The sequence below is a fragment of the Tetrao urogallus genome, assembly GCF_951394365.1.
Source record: "Tetrao urogallus genome assembly, chromosome: Z".
Taxonomy (NCBI): domain Eukaryota; kingdom Metazoa; phylum Chordata; class Aves; order Galliformes; family Phasianidae; genus Tetrao; species Tetrao urogallus.
The window spans coordinates 34,155,389-34,180,881 of NC_136816.1; the positions used below are offsets into that span (position 1 = coordinate 34,155,389).

At 40.4% G+C, this 25,493-nt stretch overlaps 1 protein-coding gene across 1 annotated transcript in view; it reads right to left on the reverse strand.

The window, feature by feature from the left end:
- DAPK1 (death associated protein kinase 1) overlaps window positions 1–25,493 on the reverse strand; it is a gene marked incomplete at both ends in the record, with an annotated part of 90,870 nt that overhangs the window by 29,320 nt on the left and 36,057 nt on the right. The window contains 9 exons of the mRNA XM_079548349.1: window positions 3,390–3,482; window positions 4,710–4,799; window positions 6,384–6,429; window positions 6,579–6,731; window positions 7,121–7,147; window positions 7,260–7,308; window positions 8,100–8,229; window positions 11,881–12,019; window positions 23,880–24,101. Coding sequence (XP_079404475.1) covers window positions 3,390–3,482; window positions 4,710–4,799; window positions 6,384–6,429; window positions 6,579–6,731; window positions 7,121–7,147; window positions 7,260–7,308; window positions 8,100–8,229; window positions 11,881–12,019; window positions 23,880–24,101 — 949 coding nt within the window. The remainder of the gene's footprint in view (window positions 1–3,389; window positions 3,483–4,709; window positions 4,800–6,383; window positions 6,430–6,578; window positions 6,732–7,120; window positions 7,148–7,259; window positions 7,309–8,099; window positions 8,230–11,880; window positions 12,020–23,879; window positions 24,102–25,493) is intronic.

The following is a 25,493-nucleotide window of genomic DNA, read 5'->3' on the forward strand; positions in this document are numbered from 1 at the left end:
TGTCCCTCTATATTTGGTTAGACTGCACCTTGAATACTGTCTTCAGTTTGGGGCCCGTTAATACAAAAAGAATATTGACTTGTCTAAGCATGGGAAAAGAGCAACAAACATAACGAAAGGACTATGAAACATGACACACGAGGGGTGGCTGAAGGAACTGGGGCTATGTAGTCTGGAGAAAAGGAGGTTGAGGAAAGACCTCATTACTCTCTACTACAACCTGACAGGAGGTTGCAGCGAAGACAGTGTCAACTCTTTTCTAAGGTGACATGTGGCAATGGCCTTAAGTTGTGCCCTCCCTCCTTTCAAGAAGTGGTTTAGATTGGAAATCAGGAAGAATTTCTTCAGAAAAAAATGGTGGTCAGGTATTGGTCAGTTATTGCCCAGGGAGGCAGCAGAACCACCATACCTGGAGGTATTTAAGAGATGTGTGTATGTGACATGGTTTAGTGGCACACTTTTCAGTGTTAGGTACATCACTGGACTTAAGGATCTTAAAGGTCTTTTCTAACATGTTCAAGACATTAAAAAAAAAGATATACACAAATACTAAAAACAGAATAAAGTTTTGTGTTATCCAGGGATATGCTGTAGAAGAGGTACTTTGGATCCAGCTTTCATACATTCCTATGGACCAGGTAGGAATCTACAAAATAAATAATGAGCCTAGGTATGTTTGCGGACATAACTTTATTTTTCTCCTATGCACTAAAATTCACTGAGCCAAATATCTGAACCTCTTACTTCCTTCATACTGTGATTTCTGACTTTTTAAAAATCTAACATTAGAATGTGCAGAAGATGATCTCTTCTGCTGCAATACAGGTATGGAACGCTGATGGAGTGTTAAAAGACATAATGACAGCTGATAAGCTGGGGTGGGGGAAGTGGGTTAAGTGGAAAAAGAGAATAAGCAGCGTGGAAGCAAAAAGATAGGAGAAAACGGAGACAAAGATATGTGGGGTTACAGAGGAGGGACACAAAGAAGATAACAAGAACAAAAGAGGCTTTGTGAAATTTTTGAATGTGACTCCCATCTCCCTTTTGATGTGACTCCCATCTTCAAGAAGGGCCGTAAGGAAGATCCGGGGAACTATAGGCCTGTCAGCCTGACCTCAGTACCAGGGAAGGTTATGGAGCAAATCATCTTGGATGAGATTGCACAGCATGTACACAGTGTCCAGGGGATCAGGCCCAGCCAGCACGGGTTCATGAAAGGCAGGTCGTGCTTGACCAACCTCATCTCCTTCTATGACTGGGTGACTAGTCTGATAGATGAGGGAAGGGCTTTTGATGTAGTCTTCCTAGACTTTAGCAAAGCCTTTGACACAGTCCCTCACAGGCTTCTTTTGGGGAAACCGGCTGCCCATGGTCTGAACAGATATACACTTCTTTGGGTAAGGAACTGGCTACAACGCCGTGCCCAGTGGGTCGTGGTGAATGGAGTGAAGTCCAGATGGCGACCCGTTTCAAGTGGTGTCCCCCAGGGGTCGGTACTGGGGCCCATCTTGTTTAATATCTTTACTGATGACCTAGATGAGGGCATTGAGTGCACCCTCAGTAAGTTTGCAGATGACACCAAGCTGGGAGGTGGTGTTGATCTGCCTGAGAGTAGGGCGGCCCTTCAGAGGGATTTAGACAGGCTGAACCGCTGAGCTGAGGTGAATGGGATGAGGTTCAACAAGGCCAAGTGACAGGTCCTGCACTTTGGGCACAACAACCCCATGCAGCACTGTAGGCTTGGGGGTGAGTGGCTGGATGAGTGTGAAGGAGAGAAGCACCTGGGGGTGTTGGTGGATGCTCGGCTGAACATGAGCCGACAGTGTGCCCAGGTGGCCAAGAGGGCCAATGGCATCCTGGCCTGCATTAGAAACAGTGTGGCCAGTAGAAGCAGGGAGGTGATCATCCCCCTCTACTCAGCACTGGTAAGGCCGCACCTCGAGTACTGTGTTCAGTTTTGGGCTCCTCACTACAAGAAAGACATTGAGGCCCTGGAACGTGTCCAAAGAAGGGCAACAAAACTGGTGAGGGGTCTGGAACACAAGTCTTATGAGGAGCGGCTGAGGGAGCTGGGATTGTTCAGTCTGGAGAAGAGGAGGCTCAGGGGAGACCTCATTGCACTGTACAACTTCCTGAAGGGAGGTTGTGGTGCGAAAGGGTCTGGCCTCTTCTCCCAGGCAAATAGTAGGACCCGAGGAAATGGCAAGAAGTTATACCAGAGGAGGTTTATGTTGGATATTAGGAGAAACTTTTTCTCTCAAAGGGTGGTCAGGCACTGGAATGGCTGCCCAGGGAGGTGGTGGAGTCGCCATCCCTGGCAGTGTTCAAGAGGCGTCTGGATGACGTGCTAAGTGATATGGTTTAGTACTAGTGGTGGCAATGGTGATGAGGAGACGGTTGGACTGGATGATCTTATAGGTCGTTTCCAACCTTGTGATTCTATGATTCTGTGATTCTATGAAGTATGATCCTATTAATGCTCAGGAAAAATGAATTTACCCAGCTCTAAACATATTATTGCTGATCACATGGGATTTCTGAATAGGGAGAGTAAGATAAATAAGATGCTCCTGGATTTATGAGAAAGTGTTAATTTCAAAGCATACAGTTGCTACTACTTAAAATCCAGTAGATATATACAACCCGAAAAACTGAATACTGCCAACTCTAAAATGTTGTCCTTAAGTAACTGCATAGTATCCTTAGTTTGATATTGCTGTCCAGCATTTATCATATTATGGATGCTCAGTAATTCTGAATGTTCTGTTAAAAATACCAACAGTATTATTTTATGCTACACTGTGCCATGAAAAAAAATCAGATGCAACTTTTCCACATTATAATTGCTACAGTACTAAAATTCCCCCTGAGTAAAACTGAAAAAACTGAGACAAATGAATTTCAAGCACAAGCTGATCAGTCTCAATAACTTGTGGGATAAAGAATGTCGAAGTATTGCTAATGAGTGGTAAAGCTCAACAATAACTTGAGCCAGACATAAACACCCACAGCGCCCAGCCCTTACATGTAACCAGACTTGGCTGCACGGGAAAACTGTCTGTTGCGCAGGTATAAAAGGTGGTAAGCACCGCCAATAAAAGTCTTTTGTTCTGCAACAGCGAAGGACGCAGCATCATCTCTTTCGCCACACCTGCAAGGGAGCTCGGTGACCTCTTGCAACAGTAACTGATAACTGGAATTTCAAAGTTGGTGTCACACACAAAATCAGACTGTGGATAATTGCCCTTTGTAGATTTAAAATCTATTTCTTCCTACATCTGAGGATTTATTAATCCTGCACATTTTGTCCAATATTTGCCTTAGAATCATTTCAGAAAACATTATTCCAGATGTATAAAGGCATCCTAATCATATAGGTATACACTTACCAGAGTATCATCACTCCTAGTAACACTCATATTACTTCTGGACAAGAAGGACCTTGATAATCTTTGGCACAAGGATATCAAGCGTACTGATTGCTTTTTAAAAATAAGAAGAGAAAAGCTAAATTAAAACAAGAATCGAAACAGTACTTGCGATAGAATGCTATATGCCTTTTAAAGGAAGACTGTCTACTAATAACACAAGCAAGTTTTATTCCAACCTCTCTCCCATCTCTTTTTGAAGTTGCATTTGAATCTTCAACTGTAGTACAGATAAGCTATTTATTTACACTAGTAGAACTGTATAATATTTTTGGATTGGTACTATTTCTAAAAGCCATTCAGATACAGAGCAAAACGTAGAAAGTATTTAAATGCGTAGATTTTAAAGCACACACAGAAAATCTAACTGGGCACAAATTAACTGACAACATTCCCCTAAGCTGTTATTGTAATATATATTTATATATGTATATATATATACATGTGTATATACATATATGCAGTAACATAGACTTATAATTTAATATTAAGGAAGAAAATTAGTATTTCAGTTTAATAAACACCATAGATATTTTCCAAACAGTGACACTGCACTGTGGCAAAATAAACAAATAAATAAATAAATAAAAATTACAAGTATATCTGGATAGTTTTTGTTTCTGCTCAGTGGCTTAGCAAAATTACTGTACTCCTGGACTCTACTGAAATCAGTAAAACTCTTTTTCTAATATTACAGACTTCTGTTGTGTTATGTTTCACTCTCCTCGTATAAATAGTAGTCAGTCCTTGCTTACTATCAGTTTGAACTCCCTAGTGTGCACACAGAAGGAAAGAACTGTCATTAAGTGTTCCCTGCATTGACCAACAACTTCAGCTAATACCCTGCCTCATTTCTGAGAATGATGTTTTCCTGTAAACAGACTGACAGTATCAGAGCAAAAGCCCTTTGCAAAAGAGATTAGCTTTTACTTCCTATTCTGCTTCGTGTTGGCATAACTTGGTGGAACAATAATTCTGTGAGGCCTGCTTAAAAATGGTTTGATTTACCTGTATTACTGCCACAAAAACATGAACCTACATCTGGGAGTGCCTTTCCTCTATAAATATGAGCAAGATAGGTGATAACAACAAACAACTAGACACGTAAACACTCCACACACATGAGCACTTCTGTGCAGATCATTAGCAAGGAAGTCTTCTCACTATACTCAATCTCCTACTTTATTCCAAATGACAAAGGAAAAGCATGTTTTTCTGGAGCAGGTAGCACTATTGTATTTATATGTTACCAGCACTGAGATGATTTATTGAATGACTTACTTTCCATTTTCGCCGTGCTGCAAACTTCTTGAATTTCTCCATATTCACTGCAGATGCTTTCCTACTTAGTGCTTGCTGAGTGTCTTTAGGCTGTGAGCAAAAGTAAAATGTAGCTATGAAATATCCCACAGTTACAACCAGAATTTTCATAAAACATCTTCCTTTATGTAAAACTTCCAATTACTTTATTATATTATGATGATGTTTTTATAGTGTAAGCATGTATTTGAATACCCACAATCTAGTGAGGCATGCAGGTGGAATTCCCTATGAATACAGTCTAAAGAAAATCCAGGTCTAAGAATATTTAATGAAATACTAAGTTGGGTTTTTTGTTTCTTTTTTTAAACAATAAATCAAAAAACCAAGGAATGTTGATTTATCATTCTAAAGATAAGCTTCATTATTATGTATCACTGTGATGGAAGAACTGTGTATTATTTCCTACACAAAACATGTCTTCTAGGAAAATTTCCTGGCTGAATTTAGTCAACCTTTGTTCTGATCTCAGAGTCAGTAGCTAGATACTGCTGGAACAAAATAATAATCATACCCTACCTACCTATGCAGTAAGTTCAGCCTTTGATATTTCTCACAGGCTAATGTCAAGCACCAGTCACCAGTGAAACATACGTAGTTTTGCAAAGCATGATGCTGTGTTTAAAGTTATTTTTATTGGGAAGTACGGGTAAAGGTAATGATGAGAAGAAGGAAGAGAGGATATGAGCAGTGGAGAAGGCAGAAGGAGAATATTTGGAAGGTTAAGATTATGAAGGAACACTGCAAGGTACAAAATATAATAACTCCTGTTGCAGGAATGGAAAATGAGTACGTGAAACACAAACGTAGTGCTTGCTATCCTGTTTTCAAAATCACTTCAATATGACCCCAGATGTCTATTTCACACCTGTACTAGTTAAGATTAACTCAAAAAAGTCAGCAGAACAGAGAATACTGCTACTTTTTCCTGTCAAAACTGCAGTTTGGCATATTGCTGTGGAAGTATATCTGCCCAAGGATGCTAAACGTGAACTGGTTCCCTGGAAAGTGGAAAGAGGCCACAGTGCAATCTCAAGGCTTGGGAAATCATTGTTGCTAAAGACATTTACTATTCATAATTAGAATTTGATAGGGTATTGAAAAAAATCCATGACATGCATTAGTGCACACTTTAAGAAGAGTGACAGGTCCACTTTTTCCCTTTCAGCCTAGAAACGCTACAAAAGCTTATCCTTAAACAACCACTGGAAGACTGAAGGAAGTTGAGGACTGCCCCACATCAACTGCCTTCAGTCTAAAGGGGGAAAAAAGACAGAAGAGAGAGGACTCATCTATGCCTGATCTGAATAAGGAGATTAGAAGACAACAAAGGGACTGGGTTGAGATAATGCATCTTTGTCAGTACAGTGCTCTCTGAACTCTCGCTTCTCTGGATGAACATGAATTTTATCTTAACAATAAACTGCCCTTCTTGCATAAATTGCATATGTAAATGAAGTCCACAGTTCACACACACTAGTACTCATACAGATAGCCTTCAAAAGCAGTAAGATATATTTAACAATTAAACCAATTGTCAATTTGAAAGATTTGCTGAAGAACTTAACATGTGAAAGTGGAATAAGAAATCAAGAATGATTAAAAAACAGAACAGAGAATGAACTGCATGCTCACCTTGATCCAAGGATGCAGCAAACTATCTTGAATAGTCATTCTCTTCCTATAATAGGAGAAAAGAGAATTGTTTCAGGTAGTAAAAAATAGAAAATACTATATAGTAAAAAAATTAACATTGCAAAATATTCTGTAATTTGAAATATTAGAGACATTTCAGACTGCAACAATGCATATGCAAGAGGAACAACTCACTTTGGATCCTTGACTAGAAGTCTTCGTATAAAATCTTTAGCTAGGGCACTGGTATTACTGAAGAATTCTTCTTCAAATTCATAATTCACAGCAGACACATTTGCTAATGTTTCCTGCTTGGTTTCTCCAAGAAATGGCGATGCACCACTTAGACTGCAGAAATACAGAACCCTCCTCACATTACATGTTGAAACACAGCTGTTTAACTCTCTCAGCTCAAACAACAGCAGAAAGTGAACATTTTTTTTCTTGCTTTAAGACTGGAAATACTATTTTCAGGAAGGTTTGATTTAACAGGGCAAAAAAATTCTCTGCAATTTTAGAGAGTATTACCTACAGATTTGAAGATAGCTTCCCACGCAATCTCAAGGCCCACTAATGACCATTCTAATCAATAATTATAATACTGCTTTTGTGATTATTCAACTTGAAACATCTTCTGCAATCAAAATTAGTTGATTTGCATAGGCATCACCAAAATCCCAGAGAACAGATTAAAAATCTAGCAATTCTAAGAACTGCCCATAGATTTTTGTACTTACAGGATGTAAGTTATGACACCAATGCTCCTGGAATAAAAAAAGGGAGAGTGGAGGGAAATGGAAAAAGAGAAGGAAAAATGTAAGTTTAGAACACATAAATAACCATAACATTTATTTCAAATAAGATCTACTAACTCACCACATATCTGCTTCAAGTCCAAGAGGCTCATAATTTACTATTTCAGGAGCTAAAGGAAAAAATAAATAGATCAGAATATAGCCCATGAGGAAATCTATTTCAACCTATGTAAGTCAGAGATAATAAACTAAGACGCTGATAGACTAAATACCTTTAACATATTTTATAGTAGGAATGAGTGCTACAAACTGCTTAGTTAAATTTCAAAATATCATAAATTACCAAAAGTAATGCCTTCTATTTATTTAAGTGGAAACTACAACAGATACAAGGAGTGCAATAACACAGTTTGAGAGATCAAATTCTCAGCTAGAAAACACTACTTTTCAACACATTCACAATGATTTGCTATGCATTTTCACCAGAAATGGACAAAATGCATGCCACATTCATAAAAATCTGCACCAGAAGAGGTGACCCACTGTCGCTGCTGTCCCAGCTGAAGTAGTCCCATCCCTCACTGTGCTCACATCCACTATTCAAGTTCCATAAACATTCAGCAAGTCAATGAATGGCAGTGGGTGCAATATTTTCCACAGAGGAGTTATACACCTCTGCTTCATACACGCTTCCATGTCAAACACAGTTTCATTAGAATGCCTCTCTGCTGCCACCTCTTACATGGCAACAAAATGTAATGGAATATTGTCAGGAATATTAAACTTCCATTGCCATACCCCCAGCATGTGTCTCTGATGAAATGGATCAATATAATAATACAGGAGGCATTACTTTTGGAGCAGCCACCATATAAACTCTATCTCAGTCAAACCAAGCTAAACCACATTTATCGTTTCACAGACTGGGAAGGAAGAGTTTTAACAACATCAAGTTTCTCACCAACAAACTCTGGTGTTCCAAAAATATTTTTGAATTCATTTCCAAAATCAATTTTGTGCGCTAAACCGAAGTCAATAATCTTGATTCGAGGCTTTGGTACATTTTTGTCCAACAACATTATGTTTTCAGGCTTGGAAAGGTAGGAAAAGAGAGAAAAAGGAGATTACATATTGGTACAAAATGTCTGATACATTCCAGTGCTATTCAGTGTTGAGCACTTCCTGTATATTCAGCAGAGAAATCCTGCTTTTTCCTATCACAATTTAACATGATAAAATCAGCAGATCAGAGTTTCACGCTGATGACAAACAGCTGATTACTGCAGGCACAAAATTCTACTCCTTATGGATACAACAGTTGCAGTTCGCATTTGGAAAGATCCTGGTGAAACACGTTCTCTTCAGTAAAGATCACAACCCCTGTTTATGATCACTGCAGTTCTGCTAGAAGCTTCAAAAAGACAAAAACTATTAAGGAATATTTGATCAATATTACCCCCTGAAAGAGTTTTTTTTTCCACAGAAAGTGAGGAAACAACAAATCAGGGAAGTATATCTCTCTGCTTTTGGTTCTCCAAGAGAAACTTTAGGAGTGGTCCAGCTCCCAGACTTTAAGGGTTGAAATCCTTTCATAGATGAATAGCAGGTTCTTGTATTTAGCAATTACTTTTTAAAATACAGCAGAAGATTCTTTACAACACAGAATCACAGAATGGCTTAGGTTGGAGGAGACCTTAAAGATTATCTACATCCAACCTTCTGACATAAGTAAGCTTGCTACCCACCTGATGTCATTTACCTGGACCTGAGCAAGGCCTTTGACATGGTCCCCCACCACATCCTCATCTCCAAATTGGAGGGAAGTGGATTTGATGGGTGGACGACCCGATGGATAAGCAATTGGTTGAAAGGCCGCAGACAGAGGGTGGTGGTCAATGGCTCTATGTCCAGGTGGAGGCCGGTAACAAGTGGTGTCCCCCAAGAGTCTGTCTTGGGACCGGTGCTCTTTAACATCTTTATCAATGACATCGATGAGGGAATTGAGTGCACCCTCAGCAAGTTTGCTGATGACACCAAGCTGAGTGGTGCGGTTGATACGGTGGAAGGAAGGGATGCCATTCAGAGGGACCTCGACAGGCTGGAAAGCTGGGCTCGGGTGAACCTAATGAGGTTCAACACGGCAAAGTGCAAGGTTTTGCATTTGGGCCAGAAGAACCCCAGGCACCCATACAGGCTGGGAGGAGTGGTCCTTGAGAGCAGCTCGGCAGAGAAGGACCTGGAAGTCCTGATGGACGAGAGACTTAACATGAGCCAGCAGTGCGCTCTGGCAGCTCAAAAGGCAAATGGGATCCGGGGCTCCATCAGGAGAGGGGTGGTCAGCAGGGACAGGGAGGTCCCTCTCTACTCGGCTCTTGTGAGGACCCATCTGGAGTACTGTGTCCAGGTGTGGAGCCCTCAGTACAAGAAAGACATAGAGATTTTGGAAAGGGTCCAGAGGAGGGCGACTAAGATGATCAGAGGGCTGGAGCACCTCCCCTATGAAGACAGGCTGAGGGAGTTGGGCTTGTTCAGCCTGGAGAAGAGAAGGCTGCGGGGTGACCTCATTGCAGCCTATCAATACCTGAAGGGAACCTACACCCAGGAGGGGAGTAAACTCTTCAAAAGGGCTGACAATAGCAGGACTAGGGGAAATGGATCCAAGTTGAAGGAGGGAAGATTTAAGTTGGATGTTAGGGGGAAGTTCTTTACAAGGAGTGGTTAGGCCCTGGAAGAACGGGCTGCCCAGGGAAGTTGTGGATGCCCCATCCTTGGACGTGTTCAAGGCCAGGTTGGACGGGGTCCTGGGCAACCTGATCTAAATGTGTATGTTTGGTGGCCCTGCTAGGCAGGGGGGTTGGAACTACATGATCCTTGAGGTCCCTTCCAACCCGGGTGATTCTGTGATTCAGATCAGGCTGCCCAGGGTCCCATCCAGCTTGGCCATAAATGCCTCCAGGGATGGGGCAGCCACTGCTTCTCTTGGAACCTTACAACCCTGTGAGTAAAAGATTTCATCCTAACATCTAACCTAAATTTCCCCTCTTTTAGTTTAAAGCCATTCCCCCTTGTCCTATCACTATTTGACTTCATCTGCCAGTTCGCTCAGAACCTGTGCATGGATCTCATTGGGTCATTAGATGGTCTTGAATCTGATCCTTACTTACAGGAGGCAGATCTCACTTCTTCCAGTTCTTACCTTTGCTTTCTGCAGCTGGGGTGGTGTGGCTTAGAGCCCTTGCCAGTGAAGACTCAGGCAAAGAAGTCACTGAGCACCTTAGTTTTATCTATATCCCTCATGATCACATCTCCAGTTTCCTTACAGAGAAGGTTTACACCTTCCCTGGCCTTCCTTTCATTACTGACATACCTGTAGAATTTCTTCTTGCTCCCTTTAATGTCGCTGGCTAGATTTAAGTCTGGGTTTTAGCTTTCCTAACCTGGCTGCTCAGAGAACTCCTCTGTAGTCCTCCCAGGTAACCTGCTCTGCTTCCACTCCCTACAGACTTTCTTTTTGAGCTTAAGTAAGTCCAGGAGCAACTTGCTGATTCATGGAAGTCTCCTGGCATTTTTGCCTGTCTTCCTTTTTCCTTGGACTGCATCAGGCTTAGAGAAGATGGTCCATGAGTACTGACCAGCTTTCTTGGGCCCCTCTTCCCTCAAGGGCTTTATCCCATGCCACCCTGCCAAGTTGTTCCCTGAAGAGTTTCAAGTCTGCTCTCTGAAGTCCAGAGTGGCAAGTTTGCTACACAACCTCTCTCATACTCCAAGGACTCCAAGGCTGCCCTTGAGCTCATTACTCACCAGCCCCTCTTTGTTGGTGAGGACAAGGTCCAGAATAGCACATTTTCTTGTGGATTGCTGTACCACTTGGAAGAGAAAGCTACTATCAACACATTCCAGGAACCTCTTCAACTTCTGGTGCCCTGCTGTGTTGTCCCTCCAACAGATATCAGGGGGACTGAAGTTCACTATGAGGACCATGTTTTGCGAATGTGAAGTTGCTCCTATCTGTTTATAGAGAGCCTCATCCACTCAGTCTTCCTGATCCGGCAGCCTGTAGCAGGCTCCCACTATGATGTCTCTCTTCCCTGTGTCTCCTTTAATCCTAACCCATAAGCTCTCTGTCAGCTCCTCATCTGTCCCCAGGTGGAGCTCCCTGGACTCCAGCTGGTGATGTAGTGGGCAACACCTCTTCCCCTTTTCCCCTGCCTGCCTTTCCTAAAGAGTTTATGCCATTTATACCATCCATTCTATCATGTCTCAGTGATGCCAATGACATCACAGCCGTGTAGGCACGGACATGCCTGCAACTCTTCTTGCTTGTTCCCCATGCTCCATGCATTAGTGTACAAGCATTTGAATTGGGCTCCCATTGAGGCTAATTTACCAACTGGAACTCCTTTATCTTTCACCTTAGGTGCAATCTTACTGGCTTATGATCCAATTGTAGGTCCGTAACACCCATTATCATCATCAGCCTCAAAGTGGGATGGTTTGAAGATTCCCTTTCTCAGAAACTCTGGGTTAAACCTTCCTGATTAAATTGGAAAGCTTGTTGCCAAAGATGGTCTTCTTCTCTGAGAGATGAACCCCATCCTCCTATAGAAGACCAGATTTCTCAAAACTAGTTCCATGACATAAACAGCTGAAGCCCCATTAACGACACCACCAGCCCTGTTCATGACACTAGACTTCAATGGATGTTGCTCACAGCCGTGTGCATTCTTATATGCTCAACATACCTTTAAATCAAAGTGGGCAATTTGAAGAGAATGGAGATACTGAACACCATTAAGTATTTGCTTGAGAAATTCTGTGGCTTCCTCTTCTGTAAGAGACTCTTTTTCAGCTAAGAAGTCGAAGAGCTCTCCACCTGCAACACTGGGAAAACAGGATTAGAGTTATTGCCAAGCTTGTTTTAACCTACAAGCTCCTTTAGCACAGTTATTATCAGACCAACCTCAGAAAGCATCCAAAAGCTTATAAATTGTCAGCATCAAAGTAGAAGATGGAAAGCACTTAATTCAGTATCTGAAATAATAATTACCCCCAACTTCCCTGAAGAGAAAAGATTACAATAGAAAAAGTTCTTTTTTTTTCAACAAAAAAAGGTTGGAACAACTAGACATACATACATTTACAGGAGGCTGTATCTAAATTTAAGTAAACTAAAACCCACATACTCAAATCATACTGAATATCTAGAAAATAAAGCTTGTCTTTGCTCATACACCCATATGACATCAGGTTCTGTTCAGTTGTATTTTATTGGAAAATACAAAATTCAAAACTTTCTTTATAATAATTATTAGTATTGTTTTTTTCATTGTTCTTTTAAAAAATGAATTAAAGAACACAACTTCTCCAAAGTATTCAACTCTTGAAAAACATTGTGTACTCTCTGAAATAGTGTTATTGCACTCAGCATGCGTGTTATATTTCTACTCTAATCTACCACACAACTTCTCTAACAGGGAGAATCTACAACTGCTCTTAAAACAATTTAGTTGGCTTTCTGGGCTGCAAGGGCATTGCTGGCCCATGTCCAGCTTGCCACCCACCAGTACCTCCAAGTCTTTTCATCAGAGCTGTGGTCTGTCTTTTCATTCTCCAACTTGTAGTGACAGTGGACATTGCGATGATCCAGTTGTGAGATCTTGTACTTGGATTTGTCGAACCTCATGAGGCCCTCCTGGGCCCACTGCTTGAACGCCTTTAGGTCTTTCTTGACGGCATTCAGTTTCTCAGGTGTGTGACTGCACCACACAGCTTGCTGTCATTTGCAAACTTGCTGAGCATGCACTCAATCTCACTGTCAGTGTCATTCATGATAAAGATACTTAAAAGTGTTGGCCCCAGTACTGACCCCTGAGGGACACCGCTCATCACTGATCTCCATTCAGGCATGAGCCAATGATCACTATTTGCTAGTTATGATCTTGCAATTAGTTCCTTGTCCAATGAACAGTCCATTCATCAAATCCTTGTCTTCCATTTTGGAGAAAAGGATGTTGTGCAATGTGTGTGTCAAGGGCCTTACTGAAGTTCAGACAGACAACATCAGTGGATCTTCCCTTGTCCACTGACACAGTTTCAGCTTCAGAGAAGGTCACCAAGTTGGTCAGGCAGACCTGCTCTTGGGGAAGCCATGCTGGTTGTCTTGCATCATCTTCTAATTTTCCATGTGCCTTAGCACAGCTTCCAGGAGCAGGAGCATCTGCTGCATGATCTTCCCTGGCACAGAACTAAGGCTAACAGGTCAGTAGTTCCCTTGGTCATTCTTTCTATCCTTCTTTAAAATGGGTGTGGTATTACTTTTTTCCAGTTCATCAAAGACTTCACCCATTTGCATGATTTTTCAAATATCATTGAGAGTGGGTTGGTGACTACATCAAATAATTCCCTCAGGACTCCGGGATGCATCTCATAATGATCCATATATTCAGCAATGTTCAGTCTCCTCTGGTGGTCATGAAACTGATCTTCACTTACAGCAGGAGCGGCACTGCTTTCCAAACCCCATCATCTGATTCTATCTGCTCAAAGTGTGTGTAAAGAGCAGCTGCCAATCAACACTGATGTAAAAAAATTGCTGACTACCTCAGCTTTCTCCTTGTACGCTCTTACCAGTCTGCCTGTATAGCTCACTAGGTGGGGAGTATATACCCTCCTAAGCTTTGCTTTTCCAGTTAATGAACCTGTAAAAGACTTTTTTATTCTTTGCAATCCTTGCCAACTCCAGTTCTAATCTGGCTTTAGCCTTCTTCCCAACTACATACCTACACAATGTAGCAGCATCAGGTTACCTGTCCCTATCTTCACTGCATTTTCTTCTTCCTCTCCAGTTTGACTAGTAGGTCCTGGTTCAGCCACACTGGTCTCCTTTCCTACCTTCCTACACTTGGAGATGGAGAGCTCTTCTGCAAGAATGAAAGCTGCCTTAAAGATCTGCTAGTTCTGCTCTGCTCCCTCATCCTTGAGGACAGATCCCCATGGGAGTTTTGTTAACTTCACTCCCTGAGGAGCTGGAATTTGCCTTTCCTAAAATTTAGCATCTTGATTTTACTTTTTATCTGTCCTATATCCCTCAGATGTGTGAACTTCACCATTGCATGAAGTGAACAAGAAACAAGATTCACAACTTTTCTTAAAAAATAATCAAGCTTTCTTCAGTTTAAGAACACCTACAGAAGTAACTTGCCACTCTACAACTGTTTTTTCCTGTTTATAAAAACTGCACTATTACACAGAAAGGTGTTAGAGACAGCAAAGAAAGTCACATTATCCCTTGTATTTTGTACAATACTGATAATTTAAAAATTATATGTATATATATCAGAAAGCTCAACCTAATACAGTATTTATAGTGTCTTTCTGTAGGGAAAAAATAATCTGTGCATGATTTAAAGTTCTAATTATGAAAAATAATGAGATTAACATATAACAATAGTTAAACAGTCTAGGCAAGTTTCTGGAAATGCATTTGACTTACTTTATCGTGTCTACTTTTCAAGAGACTTAATCTGCATTATTGTAATGCAAATTACATGAAAAGTGTATTTTAATGAGTTCTTGGAGCCTTCACTGAGCTGCCTAGAAGACAATAACAGTATTGTTTTGGGTATTATTTGGGGTGTTGTAGTATTTTCTTCATGAAAGTAATTATTAAAACAAGTGCAAAATGAAATGCCAGAATTACATTACTTCAAGGAAGAGAGATAATTTCAGTAACTTTTTTGTTTGTTTGTTTTAGAAACATTAAAATGAAATTGCTGCAGATTAAATACAGTTGATTATGTTATGCAGGCTGGTCAGAAAGATCTTACATATGGATGCATATGCACATTCCCTCATTCTTTGCTTCCCTCTGAATTAAAGTAAAAAATTTCAGAGAGCTTAATAACGCAGGTATTGTTTATTAGCTTCCTTCTAATGCTTATTAGAAGAATGTTTACTCTGTTACCTTCCTGCTGACCCTGGTTAGGTCTGATATTAAACACTATCACTGTAGGTATACAGAAAATCATTGCATCATTACAAGGTAATTGTTATTTTAAAACAACTCATAGAGTGCTAATGCATGTCTGCACTCAACATGCTTTACAAGCTAAGTTTTAATTCTGCAGTTTATTTACTGGCTCACAGTTCCCTTGATCAGTGGAATCTACTCTCACAAATTACATAATCACTTTATATACTTAGATTCACACTGGATGATCTTGAGTGGACTTCCAAAAATTTCGGATTAAGAAACCGCTTTAAAAAAAGCCAGTCTAAGACACTGGTTCTCAAACCTATGTCAGTCCTCACAAATCTAAAACTGTCAGGTTTTCAAGTCTAGTCCTGTGCTTCAGCCAGGATAATGTGTTCCCATACTAAATAAACACAGTGTAAACTATTCTCCCATGTTTAACTTTAGAGGTAAAGCTGCAAGCCAGAACTATAACAAAAGAAAACCTTACTCACCAAAATACCTGCACGTAGCCTTTCTGCTGCATGGCAGCAGTCTCAATCTAAAGGATAAGAGGCAGACCATTCAACTCCTAAGACTAACCTTGCAAAACTTCAGCCTCTCCCAAGAACAACACTGGTTCCACTGCCATCACAGTGACCCAGCACTGTTTCTCATGTACCAAAAACAAGTTAGGCTTGATACTGCTGGTGAATGAATGCCCTGTTTAAGTCTAGCTGAAACCAGATCACTAGACAGGCTCCCTGCTGCTGCCAGAGCCCTGCAGCCTGGCTTCTTTAGACACTACATCGGGATCCAGGCAGCATTGCATAGCTGACTGCTGCCAACAGACTGGGTGGGAATTGCTTTCCTCAGGGTGCGGAGGAAACGAGTTCACTGAGCACGAGGATTTCCTTCTGCAAAGCACCTGGGAATAATGATATATTGTATCCTCTGAAAGCGCATAGCTTTTTCTCCATCTTCTTTTTCTCTGTGCACTTTTTGTTTGCTAGCAGGAGTTACAGACAGCTTTCTGAGCAATTCACCTGTGCATTGACAACTCTTCTCTACAAACTGCTACCAAGTGACAGGTCAGCAACAAGACATATCTCTTCATATTAACATTAACAGCTGAACTTTAGTGACATCTGAATCCCATTACAGTTCCAAAACCTTTACTTTCACCATTATGTAACTGTTTCCTTTGAAGCATTAACTCTTCGCTGTTCCTGAATTAAACCTTTCTGCTTACCTTTAAATTGGAAATGTTCTGCAGTTACAGTAAGTAGGTTGTTCATATATTTGCTTCAGTAAACTAAAACTTGTGACTCACAGGTATCACATTTTGATCCTAGAGGCCAGTTTTTATCATTTTCTGTGCTGTAACACAGAAAGCTGCAAGGACTGAGTAAATCTATTTTCACTGCCATAACATCACTTCACTTCATATGTTTCAAGCAGCAGTGCACTTGTTTTTAGAAGCAGCAACAGCCCTGAACTTGAAAATATTCTATACAATCATTTTTACTAAGAGTAACACTGGTATCACTGCATCCCCAGCACAACTAGGCAGCAATGCTAGCTTTCCTGAACCGGTGTAAGTGAAACAAAGACTTGGGTCTGCTGCATTTACATAAATTGCAGCAGTGGTAAGCACAGTTCCCTGTCTTTCCAAAGGAAGGCTGACAAGATGTTTTCGCAGATCACATATTTCCCCTGGGAACTGAAATAGATCACACCTGCCAAAAAAGGACTTCCAGATAGTACTGTTTCAAGTTGTCAGGTCTCCTCAACTAGGAAACATCGCTAACCAGCAGACCTTGGAGGAAGTCATTATAGGAACTGGCACAAGGAACTTAAAACCAATTAACCTTCAAAGTCAGTGTGGCCACCTCATAATGACTCAGTCACATGCTGGGTTGATCACATTGCTTATATGATAATATTGCCTACATGATAATTAATGATTATCTAACGATTTCTCATGAAGTCAAAGAAAACAAAATATAAAACACTAAGCCCTTGTTTCAAGCAACTTAACCCAAGTTTAAGCTTAAAAGATTTAACCAGATTTCAAAATAACGTGAAGTAGAAAAGCTAAAATCCAGAATCAGTTTACTCCAATTTTTAAAGCAGATTTAACTTGGGAAGTTATCTGAATCGTTTTCTACTACAGGGATTGGTGCCCTTTCCTAATCCAAAATATTGTGTTATCACTTGCAGAAGAAATGCTCTCTTCTGTAGAGTCTGGTTGTCTGTGGTCAATTGTCTCTCTTACGATTCCTTGAATTTTTTCAAAATATGAGTTGTCTGTCCAAGACTAGAGTAAAATATTGCTACTCACTTTTTTTTTTTTTTTTTTTTGATATCCTATCCTTGCAACACTGTCATACTTAGTTTACTTAGTTTATTTTTTTAAAGAAACAAAAAGAAAACAACCAAAGGCTTATTACTGCATTACAACTTCTTGTCATTTCATTGCTCCAGTCCATAGTGGAGATACACACTGTTGTGAAATCCTCTTGTCTGAATTCTGCAAGTATACAGACCAAGAATCTTTGGCTTCAGAATAACTAGCCAGAAGAACACGTGCTCCGTAAGTGGGCAGGGTCAACTTCCAATAAGATGGAGACTTGAAAACATCAGTACATCTTTCTGCACCCAAACACATCTGTTAAGTCTTTTTTCCTAGGTGTTGAAACACTCCCTGTAGTTCTATCTGACAGCCTGCAATTCAGGATTTTGAAGTCAAAAGGTAGCACATCTCAAGATCAGCACTGTGGAGCATGCTTACCTGCTGTTATCTCCCACTAATCTCTGAAAAGCCAGTACAAGGCTCTCAAAAACAACTTCTTAGCAAGTTGCAGGTAAATTTAATAAAAATATCAAGGCTATTTTAGTCAAAATATAATTAAAGAAACTGTGCTGACTTCAAACCTCAGTGGAAGTCAAGCTATTTTAAGCAAAGTAAGTTAATTCTGATGAGATACAAGAGAGATTCCAGAGTTCATTGTTATTTGTACTTATTTTTTCGATAAGCAACTCAAGATGTCATTAGAATTTTATATATGGATCTACTGTCCACTCTTTGCTGTGTTCTGTTTTGGTGAATATTATAGAGGTGCCAAGAAGGTAGCAAGAATGGCTTGGCTGGAAAGGACAACAAATATAATCTGGTTCTAACCCCCTGCCACAAGGAGGGCTGGCAACCACGAGATCATGTACTAGATCAGGCTGTCCAGGGTCCCATCCAACCTGACCCTGAACACATCTTGGGGTGGGGCATCCACAATCTCTCTGGGCAGCCTGTTCCAGCACCTCACCACCTTCTCTGTGAAAAACTTCCCTCTGACATCTAACCTAAATCTCCTCTCCTTTAGTTTAAAACTATTTCCCCTGTTCTGTCTCTATCTACTCATATAAGAAGATGATAACTCTCATATTTATAATCTCCCTTTAAATACTGGAAGGCCATACTGAGATCTCACTGGAATCTTATCCAGACCCCTTGGATAAGCCCAGATCCCTTGGATTTTATTTTAAAGGAAGTACACAGGAACTAACTTCCGAAAAGCACAAGCCTTTATACTTAATGTTCAATCACTTGCAAGTAATAAAATTCCTCTCCCGAGCTGAGACTTTAAAACCATTCTTCTTATTTTCTAAATTTTATAAACAGATTTTCAACATTCAGCAATACGTTACAAGAATTAAGATTCTTAAATTAAGATTCATAATGCTCTCCATTTCTATGCTCAACATTATATTTGAAAAATCATGGCTGTTGGGTGAAATCTCTGGTGACTGGAAAAAGGGAAACATTACTCCCATTTTTAAGAAAGGAACAAAGGATGATGCAGGGAACTACAGGCTCATAAGCCTCATCTCTGTGCCTGGGAAGATCATGGAGCAGATTTTTCTGGTTACCATGTTAAGGCACATATGAAACAAAGAGGTGATCTGAGACAGCCAGCATGGCTTCAACAAGGGCAGATCATGCCTGACCAATCTGGAAGCCTTCTATGATGGAGTGATGGCACTGGTGAACAGGGGAGGGCGGTGGATGTCATCTTCCTGGATTTCTGCAAAGCCTTTGACATGGTCCCTCACCACATCCTTCTCTCTAAATTGGAGAGTTATGGATTTGAATGATGGACTGATGGATTAAGAACTGGTTGGCTGGTTGCAGCCAAAGGATTGTGATCAATGGTTCTGTGTCAGAGTGGAAGCCAGGCACAAGCAGTGACCCTCAGAGATCAGTCTTGGGACCGGAACTCTTCAGCATCTTCATCAATGACACAGATGATGGCATCAAGTGCACTCCCAGCAAGTTTGCAGATGACACCATGCTGAACAGTGCAGTTGATACACAGGAGGGAAGGGAAGCCATCTAGAGGGACGTGGACAGGCTGAAGAAGCGAGTGGGCCCATGAGAACCTAATGAGGTTCAATACGACCAAGTACAGGGTGCTGCACTTGGGTCAGGGCAATCCCAGGTATTTATACAGACTGAGGGAAGAACTCCTTGAAAGTAGCCCTGTAGGGAAGGACTTGGGGGTCCTGGTGGATGAGAAACTGGACAAGAGCCAGCAGTGAGCACTTGCAGCCCAGAACGCCAACTGTATTCTGGGCTGCTTTAAAAGAGGAGTGACCAGCACAGACAGGGAGGTGATTGTCCCCCTCTACTCAGCTCTTATGAGGCCCCATCTGGAGTAATGCATCCAGGCCTGGGACCCCCAGCACAAGAATTCCAAGGAATGGGCCCAGAGAAGGGCCATCAAGATGATCAGAGGGCTGGAGCACTGCTCTGATGAGGAAAGGTTGAGGGAACTGGGCTTGTTTAGCAAGAAGAAGAGAAGGCTCCAGGGAGATCTCACTGTGGCCTTCCAGTAAATTGAAGGGAGCCTATAAACAGGAGGAGGAACAGATGTTTATGATGGTGGATAGTGATGGGACAAGGGGGAATGGTTTTAAACTGAGACAGGGAAGGTTTAAGTTAGATATTAGGAGAAAGTTTTCACACAGAGGGTGGTGAGACACTGGAACAGGCTGCCCAGAGAAGTTGTGGATGCCCCATATCTGGATGCATTCAAGGCCAGGTCAGACATAGCTCTGGGCAGCCTGATCTAATGGTTGGCAAGCCTGCTGGTAGCAGGGAGGTTGAAACTTTATTTTTAGCAAAGTATGAATGGATAACTCTACCCATAGCTTTCCTGTGTGAAGTACTCCACTACTGCTATCAATCCGTTTTGAAAAGTGAAGCCAGTTGGATTTTTTTTTATTATTATTCTGAGCAATTGTTATATAGGATTTAGGGTAAAAGCACTTGTTCTTTTCTGGTGCATGTAGAAAGCACCACACATTGATAATATTTTGCAGGTCTGCAGCCTAAATGAAATCCTAAGGAAATGGAAGGAAAAACAAAACAAAGTAGTCAGATACGGTGCATCCAGTTACCAGCAGGCCAATGAAAAGGTAACCAAAAGTGTCTGAGGAAAGAATGTAAACTTGCTGAGGGTGTACTTGATCCCAATGTTGAAGTCATCGATAAAGATGTTTATGAGCACCAGTCCCAAGTCAGACCAATAGGGCACACCATTCATCACTGGCCTCCACATGGACATAGAACTGCTAACCACAACCCACCAGGTGTGACCATCCAACCAATTTTTTTCAAGCAAATAGTCTATCCTTCAAACTTCTTTCCCCAATTTAGGGATAAGAATGGGACTGTGTCAAAAGCTTTGCAGAAATCTGGGTAAATGCCATCTGTTACATTTGCCATTCCCTTGTGCAGTGATGCTGCTACTCCACAGAAGATCACCAGATTGGATAGACACAACCTGCTCTTGATAAAGCCATTGTGCTGACAAATATTTCAGATTGTCTCCTCATCCTGAATGTTCTCAGCACATCTACCAGGACGATCTTTTCCACGATCTTCACAGGCACAAAAGTGAAGCTCACTGGCCTGTAGCTCCCCAGATCTTCCCTTCTATTCTTAAAAAGGGGAGAGTTGTTTCCCTTTTTCCAGTCATCTGAGACTTCATCTCACTTCTCAAGCACAACTTCTCAAAGATTTTGCAGAAATGGCTTGGTAGATAAAACAGCCAGCAGTAAGACAAGGAATGAAGTAGACAAGAAGTGATACAACAACTATCAGTCTGGGACTTGACATGTAAAATATTTATTTCCCTACTCTGTCAATATATTTATTTGAGATTGCTAGCAAATATCTTAAGATGCTTTCCACTCTACAGCACAATGGTAGTAACTTCTACTTCACAGGCTGGATAAAAGAATTATAAATACGAAGTGCTATACTATTAAGGTGAATATTTCTCACATACACCTTGCAACATGAGGAAAAGCTTTTTACTGAGGTGGTGATCGGGTACTGTAGAAGGTTGCCCTGAAAGGTTGCGAATGCCCCATCCCAGGAGGTTTCCAAGGTCAGGCTGGATGAGGCCCCAAGCAGTTTGATCTACTAGCTGATCTAGCAGCTAGCAACTCTGCCAAAAGCAGGGGGATCAGAACAAGATGATCTTTGAGGACTCTTCCAATATAAGCCATTCTATAACTCTATGATGCATGCTGTTTGGCCCCAGAGACTTGTACACTTTTAGTCTCATGAGGTGGTCTTGGACTTCCTCTGCTCTTAGGGTGAGGGGAATTCTGCTCCCCTGATGCTCATCCAAAGGTTCAGTGATGTAAGAAATGTGGGAAACCTGACTACCAGTGCAGACCAAGGCAAATAACTGCTTGAGTGCCTAAATCTCTATATCTGCTGTTGCCATTTCTTCCTTCTTGTTTGTCAGAGAAAAAATGGATTACATAGTTAAGTATTTGAGTATACGATTAAAATGACAATCTTCCCACATTTTCAATGGCTTTGTGTAATACCATAGTGATTTTGAAGATAGTAAAAGTTGTTTCTACAGCAATTACAGCAATTCAGTTTATAAAGGGTTGGCTAGTGTATCATATACCCTCTGTGCTACCTTTTGACACAACAAATAGCACTTCTTCAGATTAATATTCATGTAATAGTTTTGAGAAGTGGAGAAAAATCTCTGACACTACATTGGGATTATTAACTTGGCAATATGATTAGCTGAACAGCTATACAAATAGTCTGCTGTGCTTCACATTATCAGTTTTATGAAACATTAACTCACACTGGATGCAGTAACTGTTTCCATTCAATAAAAGTCAGGAGGTACACAAAGACACGCATGGTAGCCTTGCCACCAAGGGAGCTTTTATTCCATGTGAACAATAAAAGAAAAAAAAGAAAAAAAAGAGAGGAATAGCTCCATTCCTCCTGCCACTATCTGCAGCTAGTGAGTTTTCTTCATGGCTCAAGTACAGGACACTGGACTTTCATGTAGACAGACTACAGAACAGAAAAGTGCAGAAGAAGCAATATGATAACAGTAAACTTACATATAAGAAGAATGTGAGAGCAAGGGGAGGGAAATCAAGGTAATTTTTTTTTTTTTTTAAAGTATTTATTACACTTTTTTTTTTAAAGAGCTTTGAGCATCAGTAGTAGTAGGTCTTCTGACAGAAACTACAAAGTTCTTACTTTTTACAAGTTGATTATTCAGTTTTTTGCAAGAATTCTCATCTACACAAATTCAAACTAATGCAAATGTGTAAATCTGAAACTAAAGAAGCCAACACCCAGACAATAGCAAGTATTACAATAAGCAATCATGTGCTGGACTAAAAGAAGCGTAAAAATGTTTTCATGTGTTACAAATGTATATATTATCGCTAACAACTAGAGCATAACTCCAGAAGGTAATCTGCAGTTTATGAAATCTCTACTGCAAATCTACATGTACACTGAAACTGAAAACATGCCACACTGAAGTATCCTTATAAGGTATGTGGAATTATCAGTTATGAAAGCCAGTAAACAAAAGGATGTAATGTACAAGAAAAAAAAAAAAAAAAAAAAAAAATCACATGAACAGCAAAGGAAAAGAGAAGTATTGCCCAAGATTCTCACAAGTCACATGCATTTGCTTGCATGAAATACACATTCTGAAACATTTAAATGGTATGGAACAAATATGGCAATAATAAAGCCTGTGTTAGGCATCCAAACAACTTAAAGACATGCATATCCCACAAGCAGACACTGACAAGCTGTGAAGGGTAAATACTGATTAACTAGAGAACTTGCAGCCTTTGATGAACCTGAGCTCAGGCTCCAAGCAGCAGCAAAGTGATCTCTGCTAACACAGTTACTTCAGTCAATTAGCAAATAACTGGATAAAAAAAAATGGGAACTAAAACAAGGATATGAAAGTTCAGTTTACATTTCAACAGGAAAGAACCGTGAGAATTCTACTCTCAGTTATGTGGGCAAAATTATAAATAAATTCAGTGATGCTGCTTTACACCAAAACAAAATACCACAAAGTTTGCTAAACTAACCTCCATCCAGAATCTGTACTTCCCTCTGCTCTAATCTTAAAATCATTGAGCTCTACACTGCTCTGGATTTAGAACAGTAATGATGATAAAAATAATAGGTTCAAAAAAATATTAAGTATACTGTACTTATTTAACCACAGTAACACACTTAGAGTGAAAAACAGATGTATAAATCACGAAGCGAGAACTCCAATATAAAGAAAAAGAACCCTCAGGTTATTATCATTCACCTTCGGGTGGTAAGAAAGACTCATTAAATCACCATTCTTAAAAGTACCTTCATTTCTTTAAAATAACAACACAAAAAATCTGTCATTCTTCCCCATACATAGAGTCACTTACAGTTCCAGAATAAGAATGACATCTGTTTTGTTCTCATAAACATCATGCAGGGTGATCACATTAGGGTGTCGAATCTCCTTGAGAATGCTGACTTCTCGCTCAATATCTTCGCGGCCCACGCCACGTCGGCTAGATTTTGTTCTCCGTTTCTTGATGAATTTTGCTGCAAACTGCTGACCAGTGCTTTTCTCACGGCATTTTTTCACTACAGCAAACTGTCCACTGAAAAAGAAAAAAGGAAGAGAAGGAGATTGTTAGAACTGGAATAGTTTCTACTTGCTACTACAGGGAGAAACAGCTGTGACTCCAACTTACTAACTGCTGAAATATATATGTTTTTTGTGAAAACCAGAATAATACCTGAAAAAACCAAAGCCACCCTGGAATTCTACAGACATGTGGCATGCATATATACCCACATTTCAGCATACGTAACTAAAAAATGCTGCCTGTGCAGGCCATTAGATTTTTGACACATATGTGCTTTGGGAATTAGTGGGGGAAAGTTCTGCATTTCTCCGTCTTCACTCATGCTGAAAGTAATTTTTTGTTCCCCAAGAATCTAGTGCTATGTTAAAGCAAGAAGAGGATTTCTAATACTATTAAATATTCTTCCTAAGTTTTTTTAAACTCTCGCTCAGGGTTCTCCAGAAATTTTGTTGGTTTTTTTGACTGTACAAAGAATTACTGGATATCAATGAGAAAGTTTTCTGAAGTTTTTCAATTTCTAAATTTCTGAAGTTAAGCAAAAAAGTGAGCCTTGAAGTAGATTTATAGCAAAGGATATAAACCAAAGACAAGCTTAGTAGGATCGGATATCTGCACAGAGGTGTAACATAAGCACGCGCAACTCCCATCAGTACCTGAAAGGTAAGCTAACTTGTACAGGTAGTTGATTAATTACAACTGGCAGAGATCTGCAAGATGATCCATCACCTGCTGAAAGGGCATCACTTAAGTGATGCCAAGTGGGAATCTTTCATATGTGAATACAATCCATTACACCGTTTACATCACTGAGAATCTGCTCAGGCAAAGTACACTAATGAAGTAAGTAGACAACTAAGAAGTGTATGACAGACCGAAAATAGCCAATAACTGATAAAAGCAGTATTATATAATTAGCCAACTTCCATGCTAGGTGGCTAGAAGTACATGATCTTTAAGTTCCCTTCCAACTCATATCATCTAATGGTTCCACAAATCAACATAAGAGCAAAAATCACATTTGTGTTTTACGAATTTGAAGAGCTGGATCCTGCTGTTGGGTTGCCACTATCACCACACTTAAACCTGAGTGACAAAGTATCTTGAGCTGGGACACGCTATGGGGCAACACTGAGCGACTCCCTTGCAGAAGACTGGGCAGAGACATCAACCTTCACCTTCTAGAAAGGCTTTGGAGTAGCCAACAATTACAGGGGAGACTTTGAAATCTGCCATGGGCAGCCAGAGAAGTAAACATTGAGAGAAGCATTCCATTTAAGTTTCAAGATTTGGATTTACTTCAGTGTTATCATCAACATTTCATGAAATCAATTTCATGAAATCATAAATTTGTAAGATGACATTATGTCCCTTGAGAAAAAAATATTTACAGCAAGGATTTTTTAA